The 14707-nt window shown below is 44.7% G+C and overlaps 1 protein-coding gene across 1 annotated transcript; it reads left to right on the top strand.

Moving 5' to 3' along the window:
* The first annotated feature begins 1657 nt into the window (after positions 1–1657).
* On the top strand, positions 1658–7211 carry LOC118272109 (microsomal triglyceride transfer protein large subunit). Its single transcript, XM_035588452.2, is given in 10 exon segments — positions 1658–2073; positions 2148–2345; positions 2441–2539; positions 2689–2991; positions 4630–4941; positions 5316–5409; positions 5412–6040; positions 6120–6183; positions 6186–6386; positions 6389–7211. Coding segments are annotated over 10 exon segments (2727 nt in total). The 5' UTR covers positions 1658–1779; the 3' UTR covers positions 6922–7211.
* The last annotated feature ends 7496 nt before the right edge of the window (positions 7212–14707 follow it).

Genomic DNA, 14707 nt, shown 5'->3' with positions numbered 1-14707 from the left:
ACTCTATCGCCAACGCTAAACTTCGGCTCTTATATAGAGTCGAAGGCGCAACTGGCTGGTAGGAAGTTGGGTATCCTCTCGAAGGTGAGACGGTACTTCACACCGAAACAACTGCTGAGCCTGTAGCAAGCGCAGGTTCGGTCATGTATGGAGTATATCATCGAACCACAAGACAATCGGCGAGGCGTCACCGTTTCATGGTGGATATCCCACCCACTCGCACGAAGCGCTTCGCTTCAAGCTTCCTTGTGCGAACTGCTAGGGAGTGGAACTCCTTGCCGGAATCTGTGTTTCCTGATGGGTACAACCTGGGTGTCTTCAAAGCCCGAGTGAATAGGTTGCTTATGGGCAGACGTGCTCCATCGTAGGCCGCATCATCACTTACCATCAAGCGAGATAACGGCCAAACGTCGGTCCATTAAACATAAAAAAATACATATGTTTTAAATAAAATAGATCGACTTGGCCATCGCATGTACCTAATCATGCAACAGACGATCATAATTCGTGATCATGAAATAGACTAAACAATATAATACGAGAAATGTCAACAAAAGTAGGTGCACTTGTGTGTTCATGCTATCGATTAACCCAACAACATTTACAGAAACAATCGTATAATTCCTTGATTTCCGACTAATAAAATAGCATTTATAAAAAAAATGAGATTAACTTTCATTTTTCGCATATAATGTGCGATCGATCGAACGTGTAATTTTCCAATACATGTCGCTAGGTTCATTCATAATGCCTACTTAACGGGCACCACAACTAACTAACCGTGCGCTGTGAAAACTATTAAATGATAGAACATAATGATGTACATATTACAATTTTTCAGGACACATCATTATCTATAAAAAATGTCGCGACACCATATCTCTATTATTTATACTTACACTAAAATAACTATAAATAATAGAGATAAATATATATTAAAATTATATTATTAAAATATAATAGATATATATATGTATATATACTAGCGGACCCGACAGACTTTGTCCTGTCTACACGTCTTTAGTTTGAAAATTTGTCGGATCCAATGTAAAACATTCCAAAACCAACAACTACATTAAAAATTAATTAAAAAAACATTGTCCAGCGGACAAAATTGTAAATCTAAACCATTCTCAGATCCCCTTGAACACACACAAAAAATTTCATCAAAATCGGTCCAGTCGTTTAAAAGAAGTTCAGTGACATACACACTTACAGAAGAATTATATATATAAAGATATATGTGATGTGGTCGTTATATATATATATATATATTACCACATAAACGATGTAAATACAAAAAAACTAGTTTAAAAAATATAATCACAAAAAATGAAATATTAGTTTTATGTTTTCAATGAATGTAATTTTTTAGATATTCACTGTTATACATTGTATCTTTTCTTTGATTATATTAGTACCTATGTCCGTGCGAAGCTGGAATGGGCTCCTACTACTTCATATTTTTATTATAGATGCCCGATTTTTCTACAAAATATATTCATAGTTCCAAAATGACATCAGAAATTGACATTTCTATTTTACAACATGTTATTAGAATCGATAGAGAATTCTCACGTTCTCAGTCTACAGTTATTACTGACGTGACATTTTGACGTTTATTGACGTATCCAGCCTGACAAGTAATTTGACATTGACAATGACATTACCTCTCCTCGTATACCGCTCGTTAGCCGTTATGAAGTTTGAGAGTTCGATACACGATAACGACGAGAGAGTTTATCGAGTGCCAGCCTGACATGTTCGTACAGGAAGTTCATGGACAGCGCGGAAAATAAGTGGCGACCACATCGAGCAATGGGGGCCGGCGTGTGGTGCGCGGTGGCGTGGTGCGCGCTGGCGGGGCTGGCGGCGCTGCCGGGGCTGGCGGGGCTGCAGCCCGCGCGGCCGTGGGGCGCGCTGGGCGCGGCGGCCGCCTTCCGGCTGGAGACCACGCTGCAGCTCAACGACGCGGCGCGCGCCAGCAAGGAAGTCGGCTACAAGCTGCGCGCGCGCCTGCTCCTGCGCCCGCGCTGGGCGCGCGACACGTCCGAGTATTTGTTGGAGTTCCAGGTGCGCATGCGCCGTCGGCGCGGGGTCGGCTGTCTGCCTGTGGAGTTGTGCTCCATCGTTTTGTTTGTTCGCAGTTGCTCTCTCCGAAGCTGTACCTCAGAGGCAAGCACGTGAATGCAGACTTCATGCCGTACGACTCGGAGTGGGACTCTGTCGGGGACACTACTTTCTATGCGCACTGGAGCCACGGATTGATTAAAGAAGTTTATTTGAATCCTGAAGAGTCGACAGATGTGGCCAATTACCAGAAAGCAGTACTTAGTCTGTTTCAGGTAGGAACAATATTTACTTGCAGATATTAGATACAGTTCAGTAATAATGTGATACGTCTTCATTGGTGTGTGACTAATGTCTTGTATAATTTCAGTTTCAAATGTTGAGCGGGGAACATAATGAGACAGACGTGTCAGGCTCGTGCGATGTGCTGTATGAAACTGTTTCTGCAGATGTGTTCAGGAAAATAAAGGTACAACGAATACATAAACTGTATTGGCTATTGAAATTCATCGGATGTTTTTTCATTATTTGTGGTTCAGACAAGTCAATAAACTTTATTAATAGAGTTATTTTGCATCATACATCAAGAGTGACTTTAACAGTTTGTGAACTGAGCAGAGACGCTGTGTGGGAGACGAGGAGGCTGGAGTAGTCAGTGCACGGCGACTGGCTCGCTACTCCTTGAGTGGGCAGCGACTGCAGGCTCTGCATGCCGAGGAGTTGCTGGCCGTGGGCCACGCACAGCTCGGGCTCAAGCTTCGCTCGTGGCACTCGCTGCAGGCAGACGACGGTGGCTTGGCCGCTGCGGTCCCCGCGGCGCCCGACCTGGCCGCGGCGCTGGCGCAGCTGCCGGCCGGGCTGCGCCCCGAGCCACTGAGCCTGCGCCCGCCGCACGATGACGCCGACGAGGACGAGGTCGAGGTGGGTGACCCGTAGATAACCCCACGCGGCTATCGCTGCCACTGATAGCGACACGGGATGTTATCATGTGGACTATACATTATTTTATCTATTATTCTTCTTCGCTTTTTTTAAACATTATAATATTAAGTGAAGATGCAGGTCAGGCTAACACTGAAAGAATTTTTAAATAGTCAAACTAGTGGATTTCATGTGAAACATTACCATTAATATGCAATTAAAAACACAAATGTTTCTTCTTCAAAATATTTATTATCTCTAGGTTAGAGATGAGCCCACGGCTATACCAGCGTATATTATGTGTGTGGACAACGTTCTTACTGTGTGTGTTTCCATAATAATAATTGAAAATGTGCATGTGACTTATAATGGGCTGAATGATACATGCTTATTACTATTTTTATTTTATGTTTTTTCTTAGCTACAAGTCCTCCATGAATTACAAACAAATAAATCAATAAAAGATATAATTTATACTTTAATAGTTATCTTGGGCACACCAATGCATACTTTTTTTATATTTTTTTTTTATGGAACACCTGATGGTAAGCAATCGCCGCCGCCCATGGACAATTGAAACACCAGAGGCGTTACAAGTGCATTGCCGGCCTTTTGGGGGTTAAGAATTTAAGGGAAGGGGGGTATTGGGCCTCCGATAACCTCACTCACACAAGGAAACACAACGCAAGCGTTATTTCACGACGTTTGTCGGTGGGGCCGTGGTATTACTCCGGTCGAGCCAGCCCATTCGTGCCGAAGCATGGCTCTCCCACACTTCGAAAAAGTATATATGTAGCAGCGATATGATAAAAATAAGGATTTGGCCAAATCTCTAAGTAGATCAAACCACGAAGGATGTCAAAATAACAACACGATTTTATCATTTCAAATGCTTCTAAAGAAATCTAGTGATTTGAACAAATCCCAAAATTGGTTCAGGGAAATGAATAAATTAACTTTTCTGTGGTATTTTAAAGGTTTATTTTTTCAAGCCAGCATGCAGCATGCAAACAAGCATGCAACATGCAAGCTAGCATGCAATATGCAGCAGCATGGTTTCTGTCACGGCTCCGGTGCTGCGGGGCTCCGGAGGTCCCATGCGCTCTAATAGTCGCAGACGGCTCTCGCTCACCCCCGTGAAATCTCGGTTTTTATCATATTATTATTCCTGCGACATATACACAAAAAACAAACTTAATTGTGCGGCTCGATCCCTAGGCACGGTTTCTGTACCAATCGCAAATAAATATAAGTAACTATAATATATAGCGCGAGTACTCACGCTGTAACTACAGGGCCGACGGTCAAAGTTGGAATCGCTCGCAGCGCACGCACGGCGCGGGACGCAGCGCCGGGGATCGTCCGTGATTTGTCAGCAACATTCATTGATCCATGTCGCAGGAGGATTGTAAATACAGCCATTATTACATTGCGGTTAGCCGGCCACAAAACCAGGCCTATGTTGCAATACATCTTACTGCTGGACAAGTAGACGAACTGAGTAGTCGTCAAATGTAAATCCAAGATGGCCGCTGCTCGGAGCTTGGACACACGTTGCGTGGTTGCGTGGGGATTAGAAACACATGGCGGTGATATACGTTATAACCGGTCGTTACGTTCGGAACATTGACGCCGCAGGACCTGGGCGCCCTCGTGCAGCGCTGGGCGGGGGCGCTGGCGGACGACGCGGCGGGCGCGGGCGGGGGCGTGGAGGGGGCGCGCGCCGCGCTGCAGCTACTGCCGGCCTTGCGGCGCGCGCCCCGCGCCGCGCTGCAGGCGCTGCTGCGCGCGCACGGCGAGCTGCCGGGGCTGCTGCGCCTGCTGGGGCTGGCGGGCACGCGCGCGGCCGTGGCGGCCGCGGCGGCCGAGCTGCAGCTGGGCGCGCGCGACGCGCCGCTGGAGCCGGCGCGCGTGTTCCTGGCCGCCTTCGCCGGCGCCGACGACCCCGAGGTATGTACGACACGCGGTGCGCACGCGTAATCCTAAATTAGGCACTTTTGAAACGTCAAATTGAATTGTCCGTCAGTCTGTCTGTCAGTGAAGCTAGGTGCTCGTTCCAAAGTGTAGCTTCGAATGGAGAAGAACGAATAAGAAACTCCATCGCTACTCTTTTGGATGGATGGACTAACAAATAATTTATAATATTAATAAATTATTATTTATGAAAGTTTCGGAATTTTGGATAGGTAGCAATGTAGCCAGGTAGCAATGTAACTAGGTAGCAATGTAGCCAGGTAGCTATGTAACTAGGTAGCAATGTAGCCAGGTAGCTATGTAACTAGGTAGCTATGTGGCGGACAGTGAGTATAGCTCGGCTCGCACAGGACGGCGCCGTGCTGGACGTGCTGCGGCTGGCGGACGAGGCGCGGCCCGCCGAGCTGGCCGCCGCCGCGCTGCTGGCCGCCGCCGCCGCCGCGCGCCGCCCCGCCCCGCCGTCCGCGACGCCGCGCTGCGCGGCCTGGCGCGCTGCCAGGACGCCGCCTGCCGCGCGCCGCGCCTGCTGGCGCTGGCCAACCTGCGCGCCGCGCCGCCCGACGTCTTGCTGCAGCACGCCGAGCGCGCCGACGCCGCCGCGCCCGCCGCGCTGGCCGCGCTGCGCGCCGCCGACGCCGCGCTGGCCGGCCCGCAGCTGGAGCGCCTGGAGCGCCTGGCGCTGCGCCGCGACGTGGAGCTGGACGTGCGCGCCGCCGCGCTGGAGCTGCTGCTGCGCCGCATGCCGGCGCGCCCGCTGGCGGCGCACGTGCTGCGCGAGCTGTACGCCGAGCGCGGCGCGGCCGGACACGAGCTGCGCCGCGTGCTGTGGGGGCTGGTGGCCGAGCTGCCGGCGCTGCGCGGGCTGCCGAAGCTGCTGCACCCCGAGTTGCGCGGCTGGGACGCGGCGGCGCCGGCCGGCAGCAGCTCGGTACTGGCGCGCGAGCCGGGCTGGGCCTGCGGCGGCTGGCGCGCCGAGCTGCAGGCGCTGCAGGTGGCGGCCGCCGGCCTGCTGCGGCGCGGCGCGGTGCGGCTGCAGGCGCTGGACCCCGCCAACCGCACGCACGACGTGCTCTCGGTAAGTGTCTCGCCGCGCACTCGGCACGTATCGCATATCGTCGGTCGCCAGTCCTCACAGATGGAACATGTCCTCGCAGGTGGAGGTGTGGACCCGCGGCCTCGAGGCGTTCGGTGGCGGCGCGGACGCGGACGCGGGCGCGGCGGAGGAGCCGGCCGCCGGCCTGGCGCTGAGCGTGGGCGGCGCGCGCCTGCCCGACGTGCAGCTGTTCCGCGGCCAGGCCGAGCTGCTGGGCCACGTGTGGGCGGCCACGGCCAGCACGCCCACGCCCGTGCTGCGCGCGCTGCGGGCGCGGTGGCGCGCGGGCCGCGTGGCGCTGCAGGCCGGCCTGTGGGCGCGCGCGCGGCTGGGCGCGGCGGGCGCGCTGGCGCTGGACGCGCACGCCACGCTGTCGCTGTGGTCGCGCAGCGCGCGCGCCCAGCTGGCGCTGCGGGCGGCGGCGGCGGGCGAGGCGCGGCTGGCGGCGCGCGGCTGGGCGCGGCTGGCGGGCGCGGCGCGCCTGGAGCTGGCGCCGCGGCTGGCGGTGGGCGCGGACGTGGACTTCTACTCGGCCGTGGCCACGTGCGTGCGCGCGCGCTCGGCGCCGCTGGCCGTGCGGCGCCGCAGCGTGCTGCGCGCGCAGTGGGCGGGGGCGCGGGTGCGCGCCTGCTGGTGCGGCGGGGGCGCGCGGAGCTGACGCGCCTGCCGGGGCGCACGCTGGCGCTGGGCCGCCCCAACGACGTGACGTGCCGCACGCTGCTGGCGGCCGACGAGGACGAGGCCGAGGCGGACGGCGAGGCCGAAGCGGAGGACGACGAAGCGCCGCTCGCCCCTCTCTGATCCGACCCCACGATCTGATTCCCACGCCAAAGACTCGCTTCGTTCCGCAGCGAGCGACTTAGAATTAAGAGAACAATACTCTATCGAATCACTTAGTTTCGTAAAATACTTGTCACCACAACATTAGCTATACAAGAGTTTTGGTGATGACAGTTGCTGCTGTATAACTTATAATGCTTTGCATAATTACCTCGTTTCGGTAATTGACTGCAATTATAGTTTAGCAAAGCGTGTAATATATCTACAGAGTATGCATTTATATTATATTATAATATATTTATACTGACTGCATTTTAATAAAGATCTGAGAAATAACATAATTAAGAAATAAAACTTATTCTTATAAAGGGAACCGCCTTCTTTTTCTTTACTGCCTCCATTTTTAAGCCTTCTCCTTCTCCTACATCTACAACATACTATCCTGGAAACTGCATCAAAATCGGTTTAGACTGACGTGAGAATATCACGCACCTACATACATACAATTAATGGTTTAACGAATGTCATGTTTTAGACATTAATCTCTATAGCTAAATATCTAATGATCAACGAAGAAATATTTCGGCCAAACTAGAAGAGGGAGTTTCACCCTGGACAACTTCCTGGATGTGTTTAGGGAGCAAACTGTACCTGCGAAATGAACGGATACGGATAAGTAGAGAAGGAAAAGAACGAGCAAGAAACTCCATCGTTACTCTTTTTAACATGTTCACTGCCACCATTATGTTTTTGAAGTTCATAGCGATGCCGGGTGTACTACATATATACTACAACGTTAAAAAAAATATTTTTACAATATCTCTGATACATTTTTTGATCATTTACCTATTGTATATATGTATTATATGTAGGATCAATGTAGGTAACGACAATACATAGCCAAAACTAATGGGACAATAAAACCAATTGTAAAGAATATAAAATAGCGGTTGTTTCAAACATAGTGCCCACATAGGTATGTAACTTACAATTTCAAATAATGCTTCTATACAAATAAAAATAATCTTTAATTAATTAATTAATCTTTCAAATAAAAAAATAACTGCTCGATGCCACAGGGTCCCTAGACGCCGTAGGACATAATGCTATGAAAATAACTAAAATTAACAAGCCTTGCTTTTGATTGCGTTTGATTTACGTCCGTGAAAAACCACAAGTAATCACTAAAATGTAGCTATTCTGCTTCTTCCTAGTGGGAAGAGGTCCCATAGCATCAATGACATCTATAATCAATGACAACTGTCAACAATGACATCTGTCATCAAGAACTTCTGTCATCAGTGACAACTGTCATCAATGACATCTGTCAACAAGAACTTGTCATCAATGACATCTGTCAAAAACGACATCTATCGTCATGAAAACTGTCATCAAAAATTTCTGTCAACACTGACATCTGTCAAAACGACTTCTGTCATCAAGAAATTCTGTCATCAATGACATCTGTGAAAAACGACATCGGTCGTCATGACAACTGTCATCAATGACATCTGACAAAAACGACATCTGTAATCATTGACAACTGTCAACAATGACATCTGTCAAAAACGATATCTGTCATCAATGGCAACTGTCAATAACGCCATCTGTCAAAAACGACATCTGTCATCAATGACAACTGTTATCAATGACATCTGTCGTCAAGAACTTCTGTCATCAATGACATCTTTCATCAATGATATCTGTCATCAATGAAATCTGACAAAAACGACATCTGTAATAATTGAACCCTGTCAACAATGACATCTGTCAAAAACGATATCTGTCATCAATGACAACTGTCAACAATGACATCTGTCAAAAACGATATCTGTCATCAACGACAACTGTCAACAATGACATCTGTCAGACAGAAACGATATCTGTCATTAATGACAACTGTCAACAATGACATCTGTCAAAAACGACATCAGTCAAAAACGACATCTGTCAAAAACGACATCTGTCATCAAGGACTTCTGTCATCAATGACATCTGACAAAAACGACATCTGTAATCATTGACAACTGTCAACAATGACATCTGTCAGAAAGGATATCTGTCATCAATGACAACTGTCAACAATGACATCTGTCAAAAACGACATCGGTCGTCATGACAACTGTCATCAATGACATCTGACAATAACGACATCTGTAATCAATGACAACTGTCAACAATGACATCTGTCAAAAACGATATCTGTCATCAATGACAACTGTCAACAATGACATCTGTCAAAAACGATATCTGTCATCAACGACAACTGTCAACAATGACATCTGTCAAAAACGATATCTGTCATCAACGACAACTGTCAAAAATGTCATCTGTCAGAATGGATATCTGTCATCAGTGACAACTGTCAACAATGACATCTGTCAAAAACGACATCAGTCAAAAACGACATCTGTCAAAAACGACATCTGTCATCAAGGACTTCTGTCATCAATGACATCTGACAAAAACGACATCTGTAATCATTGACAACTGTCAGTAATGACATCTGTCAAACACGACATCTGTCATCAATAACAACTGTCAACAATGACATCTGTCAAAAACGACATCGGTCGTCATGACAACTGTCATCAATGACATCTGGCAAAAACGACATCTGTCGTCATGACAACTGTCAACAAGACCTTCTGTCATCAATGACATCTGTCAACAATTACAACTGTCAAAAACGACATTTGTCAAAAATGACATCTGTCATCAATGACAACTGTTATAAATGACATCTTTCGTCAAGACCTTCTGTCATCAATGACATCTTTCATCAATGACATCTGTCATCAATGACATCTGACAAAAACGACATCTGTAATAATTGAACCCTGTCAACAATGACATCTGTCAAAAACGACATCTGTCATCAAGAACTTCTGTCATCAATGACATCTGTCAAAAACTATATCTGTCACAACGATAACGTCAGCAGCTGGCAACACCAGCCTAAGTAAACATACACCGCGTAATTTTTAAACTATAACTAAGTAATTAATGTGTTTTTCCGTCTATATAGTGATAAATCTGTTGGAAATACCATACTGTTGAACTGACATTGTTCGTGGAAACTTTCATTCAGTGATATCAGAAATATTAGACATCGAAGTGGAATAGTGACTGGACCGGAATACTAACAGTGATAAACATCTAATTCATAGCCGACAACGCAATTAGTGATCATAGACATATATTATAATTAATGAAAGCAAAGGTGTATTTTAAATAACATTAAATAGTGATTTATAAGTGAAAATATTTTTAAAGGACCGTTATACCATACCACTCAATTTAAAAAATCTACTTTGTACGACCACTAGCGCCCCAAGTGGTCAGTTGCTAAACAATAAATGACAATAAATTCGGAGTTGCCACTAAACGAGAATTAAAATTTAATAACAGTGCCATCTAGTGGTGAGTAACAAAACTGACTTTGACACTTCCTTCGGTGTTGCTACTTTATAAATTACAAAGAATTGAACTCTGTGATACCATAGTATAAAAAACCTACCAAAATAGTAGAAACTCTTCGGTGAATTAAGTGAAGTTATTATTACTTTGATTCCGCATGAAACAGTCTGCAGTGCTTTGCTCAGTGTTTGAATTTAATAGCTCAGCTCAACATTTAACAGCTAAATACTACATTTTTGCTTTCAAAGAACTATTGCTTGCACGCTTAACCATATTTTGCTGATATAGAATAACAATATATTACTGCATAAAATAATTAAATATTGAAGCAAGATGACACCTACAATTAATACCTGCGCTGGCTGTACCAAATCTATCAAGATGAAGGAATTGTTGAAATGTGGTATATGCAACCGAAAATACGATCTCGAATGTGCTAATGTGACAGTCAAAAAGTTTAATCTGATGGACCTGACCCTTAAAAACACTTGGAAATGTCCTGAATGCCGCTGCAAGCAACCTAAAACTGACAATACTAATACGCCAATTCGACCTATTCTTAATCCTATATGCAGTCCATCTGAAAATTGTAATGTTACATTGCGCGGGAAGCCAAGTTACACAACTCCAGTAAGCGCAGAGATTGAGGGTGACTACATTACTGAAAATAAACTTCGGTCTATTTTGAAACAGGAAATTATGATAACCATTAAGTCTACTGTCGAAAGTGTTATGTCGGAACATTTAAGGGTTATCAACGAACAAATGCTGGGCTTCCAGGAGGCAATGTCTTTTTTCAACCATCTGTATGAGGACTTGAAGTCTAAGATAGAGGAAAAATCAACCACTGTTATTGAGCTGCAGAAGGAAAATGCTGAATTGAAGTCATCAGTGAGGGATCTTTCCGAAAGATTGTGTTCGGTAGAACAAAATATGCGTGAAGGCAACGTTGAGATTGTTGGAGTCCCTGAATTTAGAAATGAAAACCTAACCAATACAATCTTACAACTAGCTAAAACCGTGGACAGTCCTATTAACGACGAAGATATCGTGCATGTGACTCGTGTTGCGAAAATAAACAAGCAGAGTGATAAACCTCGCTCTATCGTTGTAAAACTTCGCAGTCCTCGAAAGCGTGACGTCTTACTCGCTGCTGTCGCCAATTTCAACCGGAAAAATGCCAAGGAAAAACTTAGCTCGCAACACTTGGGACTTGGCGGCCCTAAAGTTCCAGTCTTTGTCGCGGAACACCTGACACCGGCCAACAAGTCATTGCATGCAGCCACTCGCAAGAAAACCAAAGAACAAGGCTACAAGTTCGTCTGGGTACGTAATGGTAGAATATTTGTACGTAAAGATGAAGTGAGTCAGGCGATTTTGATTCGTAGTATGGACAGCTTGAATCTTATTGTCTAGGTAAATATGATTGTATTAATGAATGTGTTGGAAATGACAACTGTTAGAAATGCTTGACATATACTACCAGAACGTCCGTGGCATTCGGACTAAGACTAATGATATTTACAACAATGTAACTCTGTCTAACTACCCTATTATTGCTTTAACAGAAACTTGGCTTAACGATAATATATGTAATCGAGAAATTTTTGACTCTAGATACATAGTATATAGAAGGGATCGCTGTTTGTCGAGGGGATCCAAAAAGGATGGCGGGGGAGTTTTAGTTGCAGTATCTCGTAATATCCCATCTGCTCGAGTTGAATCTTGGGAAAGCGAATGTGAAGACATTTGGGTCACGTTACAAATTAATTGCGGTAATATAGTAAAACGAATTGCTCTATGCGTCATCTACTTACCTCCGCCTGTCCGATTGGAATCACTCGGTACATTTCTCGAAAATGCTTCTAATGTTATGAACCATGTTAGTGACGTAGTTATTATGGGTGATTTAAATTTAAGTTTTATCAAATGGACCAAAGATTCCTTGAATCATCTGATCCCGTCAAATTATAATTGTACATTAGGTTACACTTTTGTGGATTTCATCACAGAAAACGATTTAAAACAAGTAAATGCCATTAGTAATGTTGACGGTAACTTTTTGGATGTAATTCTTACAAATATACCTGATAGCACTGTAGTAATGCCTACTAGTCTAGTCACTAAAGTGGATCAAAAGCATCCTCCTCTTCTTCTTAATGTCGCCTCACATGTTTCGCAGAATTACTTGGAATCTAATCCTAGATGTGACTTTAACTTTTTTAAAGCCGATTATGAAAAAATAATAACAGAGCTAAAAGGTATTAACTGGAACAATGCGTTCTCAGAATCTGTAACTGTGAATGATATGCTATCTACCTTTTACGAACTGTTAAGCGATATTATTGCACAATATGTACCTAAACGAAGGGCAAGGTTGTCTGAGTTCCCGCCCTGGTTTGACACTGCGCTTAAAAAGCTTCTCTCAGAGAAGAATTCTAAGCGACTCAAGTATAAGAAATACAAAAACCCTCGTGATAAGCTTGAGTACGAAATTTTGCGAAGTCGTTGCCAGAAACAATTAAAAACATGTTATAAAGAATATGTCACCCGAATGGAAGATAATATTGCTAAAAACCCCAAATTATTATGGAATTACGTTAAGAATAAGCGCAAGGGAAACCTATCACTACCTGGAATTATGTATTCTGGCGTGCAATGTGAGGATAATGGTCCTGGCATAGCAAATCTCTTTGCAAGTCACTTCTCATCCGTTTACAGTAACTCTTCTAACCCAGTATTGCATTCTGTCATAAATTCATCATCAGGTGTTTCTTTAGGCCGTATTAAATTCACAGAAAGACAGGTTCTGAATAAAATCAAGAGATTAGACGCCCTGAAGGGTGCGGGTCCGGATAAGGTACCCCCTCTATTTGTTAAACGTTGCGGAAAATATCTCGCTTTACCACTCTGTTTAATCATCAATCGTTCTTTCGAGGATGGTGTTTTCCCGGACGAATGGAAAAAAGCTCGCATTGTACCCGTGTATAAAAAAGGTGAGCAGAATAATGTAAAAAACTACCGTCCAATTTCCATTCTCTCTTGTTTTTCCAAGTTGTGTGAGTCCCTGCTATGTCCTATCATCACACAACACATGAATAGCACTATCACACCTGCACAACACGGTTTTATTACCGGTCGCTCCGTTCAAACTAACCTTGTGGCCTTTGTGTCGGATTTGTCTGTGGCTGTTGACAGGGGAAAACAAATTGATGCAATATACACAGACTTTTCTAGTGCTTTTGACAAAGTGAGTCATTCCCTTTTGCTGAGTAAACTCGAGTCCTATGGCATATATGGAAATCTTTTAAATTGGTTTCAATCCTATCTATTTCAAAGACCACAGATGGTGTCGGTAAAGGGGTATGACTCAGAAATATACTTTGCTAAGTCTGGGGTGCCGCAGGGCTCTCATCTCGGTCCCATATTATTCACAATATTTATCAACGACATCACAAACCAAATCAGGCACTGTAAAGTTTCCCTCTATGCAGATGATCTGAAAATACATCACGAAGTAGACTCTACACTGGATATTAAATTAATTCAAAATGACCTTGACCGACTTTTAAACTGGTGTCAAAATAATTTTATGACGCTCAACGCAACAAAATGTTATCATATTAAATACACTAAAAAAAGAGCTCCTATACAGTCAAATTACAATATTAACGGGACTATATTACAAGAAGTTAATGAAATTAGAGACCTAGGTGTCATTATAGACAGTAAATTAACCTTTTCCTCGCATATTAACGCGGCCGCCAAAAGGGGAGCTCGGATGTTAGGATTCATTAAAAGAAATACCAAAGAGTTTCGTCTTATACGGACAAAAAAAATATTGTATAATAGTCTAGTGCTGAGTCATCTGGAATTCGCTTCTGAAGTGTGGAGTCCCATATATGCTGTGCAATCACAGAGAATTGAGAGTGTCCAACGAGCGTTTACTCGACATCTGGCGTACATCTCTTCCGGAATTTCTCATAGAGTCCCATACTACCAAAGACTAAATCACTTTAAAATGAATACTCTCAATAATCGTCGCAAAATACATGACATTTTATTTTTACACAAACTCCTTAATGGGATGGCAGATTGCAATGAATTAGTTGATAATATTAAACTCACTGTCCCCACCAGAATACCACGATACCCTATATCTAAACCATTCCATGTTCCATTCTGTAGAACCAATGTTGGCAAACGGTCACCCCTGGCACGATTCTGCGGTGAATACAACTCTTTGTGCGGGAGCTCGGACAATCTAGATATTTTTCACGATCCCTTCATTAAATTTAAGCGCAAAATAATGTTAAGCCTTAAACTAAACTGGACTGATCTCATTATTATTTAATAGCTAGTGTATTATGATTTAATTTATGATTATTTTTCCTATTAACTCATTTTTATTAGTTTTTATTGATTTTAATTTAATTTGATTTCGAATTT

This window comes from Spodoptera frugiperda, chromosome 5, assembly GCF_023101765.2.
Source record: "Spodoptera frugiperda isolate SF20-4 chromosome 5, AGI-APGP_CSIRO_Sfru_2.0, whole genome shotgun sequence".
Lineage (NCBI taxonomy): Eukaryota > Metazoa > Arthropoda > Insecta > Lepidoptera > Noctuidae > Spodoptera > Spodoptera frugiperda.
Note: the sequence above shows the minus strand (reverse complement) of the source record. Positions and strands in the feature narration are given on the sequence as shown.